The sequence below is a fragment of the Myxocyprinus asiaticus genome, chromosome 19 (genome assembly GCF_019703515.2).
Source record: "Myxocyprinus asiaticus isolate MX2 ecotype Aquarium Trade chromosome 19, UBuf_Myxa_2, whole genome shotgun sequence".
NCBI lineage: Eukaryota > Metazoa > Chordata > Actinopteri > Cypriniformes > Catostomidae > Myxocyprinus > Myxocyprinus asiaticus.
Window position 1 is genome coordinate 3,271,400 of NC_059362.1, and position 13,789 is coordinate 3,285,188.

The 13,789-nt window shown below is 39.1% G+C and overlaps 1 protein-coding gene across 3 annotated transcripts in view; it reads left to right on the top strand.

Moving 5' to 3' along the window:
- ptprk (protein tyrosine phosphatase receptor type K) overlaps positions 1 to 13,789 on the top strand; it is a 297,329-nt gene that overhangs the window by 83,313 nt on the left and 200,227 nt on the right. For all 3 annotated transcript variants that reach the window (XM_051644804.1, XM_051644805.1, XM_051644806.1), the window contains exon 3: positions 6,543 to 6,814. In XM_051644804.1, coding sequence (XP_051500764.1) covers positions 6,543 to 6,814 — 272 coding nt within the window. The remainder of the gene's footprint in view (positions 1 to 6,542; positions 6,815 to 13,789) is intronic.

Below are 13,789 nucleotides of genomic sequence, written 5' to 3' on the forward strand. Positions count from 1 at the left end.
TCGCTGGTTTGTGGTTTGTCCTTCCTTGGAACACTGTCAGTAGGTACTCGTCACTGCTGAAAGGGAGTAACCCACAAGCCTTGCCGTTCCAGAGATGCTCTGACCCAGTCATCTGGCCATAACAATCTGGCCCTTGTCAAAGTCTCACAGGTCTTTACTCCTCCCCATTTCTCCTACATTCAACACATTGACTACAAGAACTGACTGTTCACTTACCATCTAATCTACTCCGATCTTGTCATGTGGCCTTGTTAGGAGATGATCAACGTTATTCTCTTTACATGTCATAATGTTTTGGCTCATCGGTGTAGATATTTCAAATTTATCCACTTAGGAGAGCATTTTCACTGGACAAAAACACAGTCTCAGTGTGGATGGAAGAGAAAATGAGAAAATGCTGCATTTTCAAACGAAAATGTTTTGGAGTGGACATGACCTAACTAATTTAATGAAGTAAACATTGTTTTAAGTGTGTAGTTATTCAAGACACCCAAACAGTCAGTTATAAAATAAGAACAAAGTAACAAATTACAAGCAATAGAAAAAAAATAAAAAATAGAACAAAGATAAAAATTTAGAAAACAGTGCTTGAAGTTTTTAACAGCAGTATCAAGTATTCAAGTCAACATTCAGAAATTGAAAAAGTAATTAAATGTGACATAAAACTACTTAAATTACTGGGATAGGATCCACTGTATGATTATTAGATATAATACATTTTATATATAATGTGTGTGTATATATATAAAAATATTATATATATATATATATATATATATATATATATATATATATATATATATATATATATATATATATATATATATTTTAGGATTATATATATATATAATATTTTTATAATGCTTTTTAAAGGTAAAGGTTAGGTATCTAAATATTTGCAATAAAATAAAAATATATTTTTATACTCATATATAAAAAATTTAAATCTGTAGTTTTATATTTTTCCATTGTTCATTTGTTTACATTCCTTGCAATGCTTTATTGGATTGTGGTTCATTACTTCATGAAAGACATCATACAGTCTTGTACATTTTTGTCCAGTTTTCAAATAGTTTTTTTGTTGTGATTCACCATGGCGCTGGGAGGCCCTGTCCACAGAGAAATGTCATTGGTTAAAAATTGCGTTCCTCATGTGTGTGTGTGTGTGTAATATCTTCTGATCTTGGCTGTGAATGATTTGCATCAAGCAGCAGCTTTGCGTTCAGTATGAACAGACATATTTCTTGCACATGTTGAGGTTCCAGTGTAGCAGTATTGTGTTTTTTCCTTTGTCCAACATGCAACATCAAACTCTATTGAAACAACTGTGAATCACGTTTCCCATGCACTACTCATGAGGAGCGCTATTTGTGCAGCGCGCTGAAGAACGCTTCAAATCAGTCCATTTCCATTTCAGTTAGGATGCTGCCTTAGAAGTGATGTGTGGTTGATTTCTACCCAAGCTGTGAGGTTTGAGGTTTGTTAAGCGGTGAGATGAACTATCGTGTGTGTGTTGTTGGAGGGGTGTTTAATTAGTGGTGTAGTGGTTTAGTTCTCTGTCCAGTGCTTGGCTCTGTACTAACATAAATTACAGCTCTGTACTCACTAAACCAACCTCAGATATGAGCTCTGTGGAGCACTTGTGCTCATGTTTTCCTTGTGGTGTTGAGAGCTGGCCAAACTCCTGTAATATGTCAAACCTCCAGTCTTTCATTTTCTTCTTCATTTTCAGATTGTAGCGATTAACGTGAAGTTCATACAAACTTTCAAATGCTCCACCAAACATTCATAAGGAAGCGCTTATGCAAATCGAAACTCACTCATGAGGCCGTTTCATTCTGTGCCAGTAACTCTTGGATGAGCGATAAGGCCATCTGGATACCCTGGTTAGTTCACATGGCTGACCTTTGACCTTTTGAATTGCCAAGAAACCTTCTCAGCCTTGGCAGTGAGAAGCTAATGTTTACCCAACAGGCATTTATAGAGAAAACAGCAGGACACACACACACCTTTTGACATTCACATTGCTATACACACCTCAAGTCATTAACGTCTCACTGTGAACTGTGTTTTCACAGGGAGTGAATTCAATTATTGAGCAGCATTTGGAATTGTTCTGTAATCCAGATCCCAGACAAAGCCTGGCTTTAGTTGAAGCCTAGTGTACACTACATGACTCAAGCTCGCCTTCTTTGATGTTTTGAGTTGGCGACTGGTCTGTGACTTGAAGTCTCGGATCTCACGATGAAAGGTCTTGTTGTGTGTGCACTCCTGCGACAGGCCGAGACGATGTTCAAAACAGCTTGATATTTAGACATCTTGTCGTCATGTGTGCGCACCGTCTGGTCGAGCGAGAGACCGACAATGAGCCACAGCCAATAAAATACAGAGAGAGCGCAAGAGGGGGGCAAGGTATTAGGAAGCAGAAGACAAAAAATGATTAGAAAATAAAATATAACTTCACCCACATCTCCCTACCCGCTGTCTTTACTATTTTCAGCTGTTTTTATGAAATTTTTCCTTTTGCAAATTAGCGCAAATACGTGTAAAAATGACGCGAGCCATTCTTTCATGTTTGTTGAAAGAGGAGAGCAAGGTTTAGGTAGCAGGAGACAAAAAATAATTAAAAAATAAAATAAAAAGCTGAAATGGCTGATTTTTTCAACAGTTTTGTGCGGATTTAAATGGAAATAAGAGCATGATATGAAAATGTAAAAAAGCAAATGCATGAACATGCACAACAGGGACACCGATATGAGCAGCATGCACATTAGATGCTCAGTTACAGGTACTGCACTAAAATAACTCTGAATTCTGCTCTAAACATCATGTTTGTGAATAATTGAGAGAAAATGTGCGGCGGTTTTTAGTGCTTTCACGTCTTACATTTTTTTGCGCTTTATTAGCATTCAGTAAAACACAGATGTTAAGACTGATGTACTGTATGTCCCCATAAAATCAGAGACTCTCTCTGAATGAAATACTAGCATACTACATAATGCAGGTTTTTACCCTTGCTGGGGGAATCGCCTGTTCTTATGTAAAGGTAGACCAATCTATTGGTTTTACCGATTAATTTGTGCAGATAGTTATTTTTTGGAACTATCGGTTATCAGAAAAAAATGTTATCTGGAAAAATGTCTCCGTGATCCTCTGTGCCCGGTACTGGAGGATTCTACAGTAATAACATCTTGGTTCTATAGTATAAAAGCGGCCTCTAAAGGTAAAATTAAAAGCAATCACTGACACATCGTGAGGATTTGCTATAACGAACTTATAGCAAATCCTTTCATCATTGAAAATATTCACCCATATTTTTATCCACATTTTAATGCATATTTTGTTATTTTGATTAGGTTATCAGGTCCCACTTTATATTACGTGCCTTTAACTACTATGTACTAACATTAAAATACATTTAAATGCATACATTTAAAGCATTAAGAGTTTTTTGTTTATAGATAAAAGTCAGTGAAAAAAAACTGTTATTCACCAAATTTTCATTTTATTTCTGGTTATTATTGGGATTTTGGTGGCACAATAAACTGCATCTGAGATTTTATTCATTTTGGACTCATGTAGCTTCTATATCTGTGCCCGCCATAGTAAGGAAAGACTAATATATATATAATTTTTTTTTTACAGTCTATAAATCTAATTGAAAAACTATCGCCCGATTAATTGGATGTCGGCCTTTTCCACCACCTTAGGTATATCTGCAAAATCCACTATCGGTTGACTTCTATTCCCATAATCATCAAAGTGTTGGTGTAGACAGAACAATATAATACTGTACCTGTAAAAAATCTTTAACATTTTGACAACAATAAAAGTGTGAAGGACATATGTAAATGATTAAATGAAATCAAGGAAAAACTGGTGCAAGAACAATCAAGTCTGTTGTATTTGAGAGGTAAATTTCAAAAATATGTGTGGAACATATAGTTTCTGAGATGAGATTTTGAGAGAGGAAATCAGAGGATAGATAGAAATTGTAGGGTTGCCAGGAGCTCTTGGCCAATTTAGGAAAGGCTGCGTTTGATTTGCCGTCTCTGACATCGTGCTGGTCTGATCTCTGCTCTATACTTATACAAGCTCACTTTCACCCAAAACTCACCTTTAGAAAGATTCCTGGACAGATGAAGATTGTTTGAGATGGAGAAAACGATAAACTGATGTTCTAAAAGAGCGAAACAACTCTTAAGTTCTTATGAATGTGTCTCATTCTGACTGCTTAAAACTCACTCTTTAGGATCAGAGTCTGTTGCAAGAAGCTAGTTGAACAAATTCAGGGTTTCAGGTTGACAAAATTAGAGCCAACCCTGTTTAGATCGGGTTTGGCCATCTTATGACACTCACTACAAACTTTCTCTGTCAACTTAGAGTTTTATCCTCAGTTCGTGCTTAACCCTGAAGTTCGTACACATTATTTAGTGACATTTGCCACAAACAGCCAATGCGTGCAAGCCATGTCACATTGTTTGGTAGTGTACAATCGTATTTTAACCAGTATATTTTTGTTCATGTTAATTTTTCATCATGCACTGGTGAATTAATAAGGGACATTTATTAATAAAGAAAATGGGGCCAATTTTACATTGTCTTTATCTCTAGAGAGTGAAGGTTAGATTAAAAAAGTGAGAGGGGGAGGAAGATCAACGTAGAGAGGGCTTGTCATCTCTCTTGCTCGCTGTGGAGAGCCGGATGAACAGATGTATCTTCATTTGGACAAATGGTGCTGAAGTCTGTCCTCTCCACCACCTGATGTCCATGCTCTGAGCATTTGGGATTTGAAGTCGTTTTCCTCTCAGTGCAATCACATGCTTATAAAACTGGAACCAGATCCTGTACGGCCCTGTTCGACTATGCCCAATAGCCTGGAACAGTTTCTCCAATAGAGTGATAATGAAAGTGATCTGTAATTAACACACAGCCGACTACCAAGTGTACTTTCAAATCTTTGATTCCGATGTTCAGAAATATATTGCCCTCATGCCTGAATTTGTAACTTGGTATGTGCTAGCTTGAATCCCACTTGGTTTCCCAGGCAATTTTTATGTTTGCTTGACAAAGCCAACATACTCTTATTCTCCCCAATTTGGCATGTCCAATTCCTAATGCGCTCTAATTCCTCGTAGTGGCGCAGTGACTCACCTCGATCCAGGTGGTAGAGGATGAATCTCAGTTGCTTCCGCTTTTTAGACAGTCAGCCCGTGCATCTTATCACATGGCTTGCTGAGTGCGTTACCGTGGAGACCTAGTGCATGAGGAGGCTCACGCTATTCACCGCGGCATCCATGCACAACTTACCACACGCCCCACCAAGAGTGAGAACCACCTTATAGCAACCACGAGGAAGGTTTCTTTGACTCTACCCACCCTAGCAACTGAGCCAGTTGGTTGCTTTGGAAGCCTGGCTAGAGTCACTCAGCATACCATAGATTCAAACTCAGGATTCCAGGGGTGGTAGTCAGTGTCTTTGTTTGCTGCTGACTTCACACTTTTAAAACTAGTTTGAATTTCAGACTAGGCTTTTTCAAGCCAACATCAAAGTTAGCGCAAGTAGTTGTGCAAGGAGTTTTGGGTTTTAAGCTACAATCTATAATGACCTTAATTTACATAGAAAGGAGAACGACAATAGCTGCGTTTCCACTATCGGGCCAGTGCGTGCTAGGTCCAGTTGCATTCCCACTGTCACTTTTGGGGCTTCATCGTGCCTCCTCGGGGCTTTCTCTGAACCAAAGGCCTTTGGCCCACCGATTACCTTTGGGCCAAACAAGGCCAACCAGGGATTGAGATGGGTTCAATGTCAAAGGTGGAGTTTCGCCGAACTTCTCAGGTTGTGTATCCAGCACACAACGGTACAGGTATGGGGAAAAAAAAAAAAAAAAAATGCGGGCACAGTGCAAATCCGTTAGAACACCCAATGGACAAAGTGGTGCCCAAAGTAATTACTTTCCATGATTCGGTGAACTTTCAGAGACTGTATGCTGGGACATTTGTCCCACTGTTAGTGGAGAGACCACTCAGGACACCGTGGCAGTTACAGTTGGTGAGTTGTCAACACTAACTTATCTTGCTGTTTACATTTAAAATAAACTCGATATTCTAGATAACATAATACCTCAGCTTGAGCTATCCTCTTGCTTGTGAAATGGGTGGGGTGTGTGATGTTGGCATCGCAGCGGTGTATTTTGGGCAACGCTGCAGGGCTATTGGACTGATGGTGGGAATGCAGATCGATTTTGGTCTCGCAGCTCAAGGTCCGAGGCTATTGACCCCGGCTTGCCAGTTGAAAGCCCTGGCTCACACTGGCCAGATAGTGGAAAAGCAGCTAATGACTTAATTGAAAAACTCTCAGCACTGCACTATTTCAGCACTGACTGTGTCCGTTTAAACTGTATTGCTTGTGGTTCATGAAATTGATGAAGGCATTTGAGCTATAAAACCACACGCAAAAGTAATGCACCTATTTAGTGAATTTGCCTCTGAGGTTTGGGATGACACCTCATGTATGCATTCCTTTCTCTGTTCTCCTCCAGGCTCGTATATGATGGTGGACACCTCTCAGCATGATTATGGAGAAAAGGCTCGTCTGCAGCTGCCTGTGATGAAGGAAAACGACACGCACTGCATTGACTTTAACTATCTTCTTTATTGTCCGGATGGCTCCAGCCCGGGAACGCTCAACATCCTGGTGAAGGTCAATAAAGGGCCGCTTTCCAACCCCATCTGGAACGTCACTAACTGCATAGGCAAGGGCTGGATGAAGGCAGAGCTCGCCGTCAGCACCTTCTGGCCCAATGAATATCAGGTATGCCATGGTACTCCATGTCATGTGACTGGACAAGATACGTTTATCTGAGCACACTTTGATCGGTATATTGGTCTTGTTTTCCAGTAAAAATATTTTAACGTCATTTTGACAAGTTACATTTACTTGAGAAGCAAAATTGCATAAGACATTAGTATAATAATAACATGAGCATCAGAATCACGATATGTCTCCATGTTTCGGTCACAGGTTTTGTTTATAGGTGTATACCCTCCAAAGAGAGAGCCTGACACTGTACAAGGAGTGATTTATGGAAATGTAGAAGTTCTGTGGAGGTTTTCTTCTCTTGTTCTTCTGTCATACAATGTTCCAGTATGATTGTTCGATGTAAGGACATTTTACCATTAAACAGGACTATTCAGAGGTGATTACAGTAGTGGTAATATAAAAATGGCTCTGAGAGTATGTTTAGAATAAGACTTTCAAATGATTCCTTAAATCTGAAATGTCACGTTGATCGTTTGTATTGGCTAAGTGGGAAGTGAGGAGCACAGCTTTGGAAATGTCATTCTAGGTCAGTGGAGCTCTCTTCTCTTCATCTCATCTCATCTCTCCTCTCATCTCATCTCTTGTGTTTTTCTTGTCTCATCTCTTCTTGTCTCATCTCTTCTCCTTCTCTTCATCTCATCTCATCTCTCCTTCTTTCCTCTTCTCGTCTTTTCTTTTTGTCTCATAAATTTTCTTCTTTTCTCATCTCGCCTCTTTTGTATTTTTCTCATGTCTTCTATCTAATTTTTTCATTTTTTTTGTCATCTCGTCTTTTCTCATCTCTTCTCTTTTTTTCTTCTAGTTTTCTTTTCTCTTCTCATCTCATGTCTTCATTTCTCTTCTCGTCTCATCTTGTCTTGTCAACTTTTCTATTAGTCCAGTGTTTTCTCTTCTCTTTCCTCATCTCATCTCTTCTCTTTTTTCACATCTCGTCCCAATTCTTCTCGTCTTTCTTCTCATTTTGTCTCTTCTCTTTGCATTTTGTCTACTCCTGTTTTTTCTCCTCTTCTCATCATGTCTCATCTCTTCTCTTTTTTCACATCTCGTCCCAATTCTTCTCGTCTTTCTTCTCATTTTGTCTCTTCTCTTTGCATTTTGTCTACTGTTTTTTCTCCTCTTCTCATCATGTCTCATCTCTTCTCTTGTATTTGTATCGTCTCAACTCATCTCTTATCTTTTTTCTCGTCTCTACTCATCTCATCTCTTCTTCTTGTCTCTACTCTTCTCAGCTCGTATCTTCTTGTGGTCTCATCTCTTCTCATCTTTTTTCTTGTCTCGTCTCATCTCTTCTCATCTTCTTGTCTCTTCTCGTCTTGACTAATCTCTTCTGGTCACATCACTTGTTGTCTCATCTTTTCTCTTGTATTTTTCTCATCTAATCTCATCTCTTCTTTTCTCATTTTTTTTCCCCTCATCTTGTCTCTTCTCGTCTCATCTCATTTTGTCTTCTTGTCTTATCTATTCTTGTATTGTCTCTCCTTGTCTTTTAGTCTATTCTCTTCTCGTCTTTTCTTCAAGTCTTGTCACTTTTTTGTCTCATCTGGTCTTTTCTCTTCTCGTCCTGTCTTTTCTCTTTTCATCTCATCTCTTCTTTTGGATTTTTTCTAGTCTTATTTAATCTCTTCTCTTATCTTTTTCACGTCTCGTCTCAATTCTTCTGGTCTTCTCATTTTGTCTCTTTTTTTCATGTCATGTCTACTCCTGTTTTTTCTTCTTGTCCCATCTATTCTTCTCTTCTCATCTTGTTTCATCTCTTCTCTTGTATTTTTCTCATCTCATTATCTTTTTTCTCTTCTTGTCTCATCTCTTCTCATCTTCTTGTCTCTTCTCGTCTTGTCTTATCTCTTCTGGTCTCACCCACTTCTTGTCTTCTCGTCTCTTCTCATTTAGTCTTCTTGTCTTATCTATTCTCATCTTGTCACTCCTTGTCTTCTAGTCTTTTGTCTTCTCGTCTCTTTTTTTGTCTCTGATCTCTTCTCGTCTGTTCTCTTCGTCTCTTGTATTTTTCTTGTCTTTTTTCATTTCTTCTCTTTTTTTCACGTCGTCTCAATTCTTTTTGTATTTTCTTCTCATTTGGTCTCTTCTCTCTGTTTTTTCTTCTTGTCCCATCTTTTCTCCTTTTCTCATTTTGTCTCATCCCTTCTCTTGTATTTATCTAATCTAATCTCTTCTCTTCTTATCTTTTTCTCATCTTGTCTCTTCTCATCTCTTTTCTTGTCTCTTCTCATCTCTTCCTGTCTTCTCATCTTGTCTCCTAGTCTTTTCTTTTTTGTCTCTTATTTTCTCTTGTATTTTTCTCATCTCTTCTTTTTTCTCATCTTGTGTCTTCTCGTCTCATCTCATCTTGTCTTCTTGTCTTATCTATTTTCGTCTAGTCTCTCTTTATCTTCTAGTTACTTCTCGTCTTTTCTTGTAGCCTTGTCTCTTTTTTGTCTCCTCTGGTCTTTTCTCTACTCATCTCGTTTTGTCTCTTCTTCGCTTTTTGTCTCATCTCTTCTTTTTTGTCTAGTCTCTTCTTGTCTTTTCATCTCTTCTATTCCTCTTGTCTTGTCTCTTCTCTTCTCGTCTCATCTTTTCTCTTTTCTTCTTGTCTTGTCTCACCTGGTCTCTTCCCTTCTCTTCTCTTCTGTTTATCTTTATTTTTTTTAATCAGTCATGAATGTGGGTGTGTATCTGTCACTTTTTGTCATGTGTTTATGATCTGACTAGTTGTACTGCTTTGGCGTGTGTGTGTGTGTGTGTGTGTGTGTGTGTGTGTGTGTGTGTAGAGAGAGAGAGAGAGAGAGAGAGAGAGAGAGAGAGTGAGAGCGAGAGACTGAATACTCAAAGCCTCTGTCTGTATTCACACTAATTGGGAGTCCTGACTGATCTCTCCTCTCTCTCTCTCTCTGCTGTGTGTGTGTTTGCATGTATGAATATTAAACGGCTGATATAGTTTTTCATCCACTGGTTCAAGACATCCTTATCGTCTTGCTCACAAAGAAATGTTTGTGTTTCTAAAATTTCTGCTTCAGAATGCAGTACAGTCTTAACCGCAGCCAATTAAAGCCTGTCTGTTTGCTTTGAGATTTTCAGAAATAATAATTGCAGTGTTTATCAACCCTTAATGCAAATAAACCTGCTCAGAACATATATACGTTAGTTACTGATACCTCTACTGGCTGTGTATAGACATTACACAACATGTTCTACAGAATCAGGCAGTATTGGTAGACGCTGTTGTGATAAATAATGTATGATATTTCTGAGACAATCTACTGGATCAGAACAGCTTGTTTCTTCATGTCTTGATTAGATTTCTCACAAAATAAAGTGTTCCACCTGCTGCTCCTCGAAACCCCCAGAGATCTGTCCCTTCTAATGAGTCCTGGCATGTTACGTCCCTTTATTACTAGTCTCTCACTCTCTCTCTGTCTCTCTCTCTCTCTCTCTATCCTCCCACTCTGTCCGTCTGTCTTCAGTCCATCTCTAACCCTAGTGTGGGCATGTTATTTCTTGTCCCCTTTAATTAGTCGCTGATGACTCAAATCTGTTGAAGTCGAGTTTATTTTCCTCCCGGGGGGAGAGGGGTCTTCATTCCCCCTTCATCCCCTACGAGAGGGGTTCACTTCCAGACTCAGATCGTTTGTCACCATGTCAAACTGACTTGCTTAATGAGCTGGACAACTGCCCTCAGTTATCTTTAATTATTTAATCTCAAATCGTCAGAAACCTTGCCAGAACATCTCACGGAATCGTTTGAGGAACGTGTCTCTGGAATCGTCGGAATTCGCATGTGTGCACGATCGTTGTTGTCAAAAGGAATGAGTTAATGTGTTGGATGTGTTCTTTTGGTCGTCTTTCAATTTTAGTTAATAATTGAATATTCTTCCACAGTCATTATACTTCAGAGAATAAGTTGTTTTTCTGTTTTTTATTTCTTTTCAGCCAAATAACATTTATGTTCCTTTGTGGTTTCTCTCACGTATGATGTGGTCTTTAATAATGTTGGTTTTGAGTATGCAAGCATGTCATTAGTAAAGAAGGCCTCTTCCCAGTTTTCCCACCTTTTCCCCAAAGCCAGTTCCCTCAGGGAAGGGAGGGTGATTTAGTGGACAGCAGGTGTTTTGGGGGTTGTGTGTGTGTGTGTGTGTGTGTTTGATTTAGATAAGTCTGAAGTCTGGGGGTATTTTGTGATAGTCTTGAGTGTTGAGAGCTCATATTCAGTCAAGGTCACCACACACACAGTTTTATCTTGTGTCTAGTATAGCAGTAATTTATAGGCGCTCGAGAGCTCAGGTTAGTGTAGAGATTCCTGTGTGTGTGATGTGTGATATGAGTGTATGATAAAGTGTATAATCTTTGTATGTCCTCTGCATATGATGCGGAATAATTTCTTCACTCAGGTTTAGAACTAACCTTTCACAGGACACGTTCTTGCATTTCATTTGCGCTATATTTAATTGTTGGTTTATGTACGTGTGCATCAGTCGGATACTTTTGGAGCATCTGTCTAGTTTCTAGGGTCATGAACGGAGTGTTTTTATGTCGCTGCATTAAGTTAAAAGTAGTTGAAACTTTGAAAGTGGCATCTGGAGATCCCTGCATTCTGTTGTTCTTCATCCAGCTGTCAAGAACGTGTCCTGTGTGAGCATGTCTCATTCTGTTAATGCGCTGTTTGTGAGGTTTGTTGAGACACGCTGACTGCCCCCTGCTGACACGCCTCATAAAAATACAACAAAGCTCCATGTACTTCCAAGCTTGAATTGCTCCGAAGGTACAACAGTTATGTATTTTATATTGGAATATACGTACAGGTCAGGGGGCATGATTAATTGCATAACACGTTATTTTTATATAATTAATCACCTTAACGCATTAAATAATTATCCTAATAATTACAGCGCTAATAATTAGTACAGAATAACCCTGAAATACTAATTATAAAAATGAATAGATGACTCTAATTTACTATAAACTTACACCTGTGACAGTGCACTCTATATTGATGTTACAGTTAGGCTTATGAACTATATTACCATAATAATTGACTATATTTTTGTGCCTTTTATCATATTGCTACTGCCATCATTTTATTAAAGCTGGAGCGTCACCAAGATAAATCAGATTCCAGAAAACTCCCCTATCTTCCATTGATCATACAAACAAATAGACTTTCCCCAAACTCACACCATAGGGGGTGCCAATGTTGTTGTGTCGAGTTGGACTGTCACTCAAACTAACAGAGAAATGTTTTGATAGTGTTACACTTTACTTTAGGTGAAATCAACCTACAAATGGCTTACTTAAAAGTAAACTCTGCAAATAAGGCTAGGATATGAGAAATTATTTTAACATCAAAAAAAATACGTTAGCTTTAAAACAATCAGCCACTCGAGGTTTTGTGTTACAGTAATTGTACCATGTGGTAATTGGAAAACCGCCTCAAGAACCGCCTCTTCACACTTCTCTAACTCATTAAAGTGCAGTTTATGTGAAAGTGTTTATCGGATTTGCTATAGAGTAGTCCAAGGGAGAGTTGTGTTTTCCTGGCATCCTGGCCAGATAATGACATGTTCTTAATGTCATTAGGCTGATTACACACACTCACTCTTTGCCATGTATTACTTTCTGCTGTTCACCCTTACAAAAATCTAAAGTTCTGTAAGCACATTTGCCACTCATTATTTGCTGCAAATTAGGGCTGCACGAGTAAGACAAAAAGTCATATTTCGATTATTTTGAAAAATATTGCGATTTGAACTGCGATTATGATAGACAAAAAACAACAACAGTTGTTAACTGTTAACTGAATTTCCCTGTTTGTAATACTAGTTGTTGCCTAGTTTTTGCTGTCATAAATGCTGTTGGTTGGTTGAATAATTAAATAAACATAAAATATTACATATTACTCTAGACCTTAAAAACAAGTAGACTTATACAAACTATTCTCTACTGTACAAGATAGTCCTAAAGAATGAGGCTTAATGTCATACTGAAGTTGAACTGATAACACATTGCTGTAATTAAACTTAAAGTGAAAGTTTTGGTTAGTTTGTCACCATTTCATTTAATTATTTGTATTCATTATTTTATTATATTTCATTTAACAATGCATTATATTGTAGTATCAAAATATTTTATATAGATTTATTATATGTACATTCCGTCCTTTTCATTTTGTTGGATGTTGGTAATATTAGTTTCTGCTTTCACTTGTTGCCAATGGGAGCGTAATAAGGGTGACACGCTCTCTCGCGAGGTAAACAAATGACAGGAGAATGGAGGAAGAATGCATGTTTCTGGACTCCACAGGTGATACTGTTAATTCTGTTTGCTCAGCAATCCTTTAATAAAGATGTTTAAATTATACCTGTTATGGGTTCACGATGGACAAGGAGGAGGTGGAAACTGGCAGAACAGTCCACATAACCTTAATGATATAACTGAATTTAAAACAACATAAAACAAACAAACACACACACACAGTGTGGCTGCATGTCTCTCTCTCTCTCTCTCCCGCTGATTAGTTGACTCAGCCCCGGCCGTGCACCCTCACGTACCGACCACGCCCTCCTCCTCGTCACACTCCTCCCCCACCCGATTCAGGCTTGGGTGCCATCCGGACTGGCCTACTCCCCCCCCTCCCCCCATCTCTGGAGGGGAGATGCTACTCTTCCGGCTGTTCCGCCCGATGGTCCACACCGCCTCCTGGGAACCTGGGGAGAGATGAGGGGAGGGAGAAGGGAGAGGGAAAGGGCTAGTGGGAGAGACACAGAGAGAGAGAGAGGAGAGAGAAAAACTTGCTCGCCGGTCCCCGGACATGCCGTCGCCTGGTCCTCAGCCACTCTTCCGCCCTCTGGTGGATGACAGACACTTCTCCCCAGGTGGATGGCAGTGAGTCTTCCGACCCCTGGAGGACGGAATGGCTCCTCCCCTTCCTGGCTGATGGCAGCGGTTCCTCTGACTCCTGGCGGCCGGCAGCGA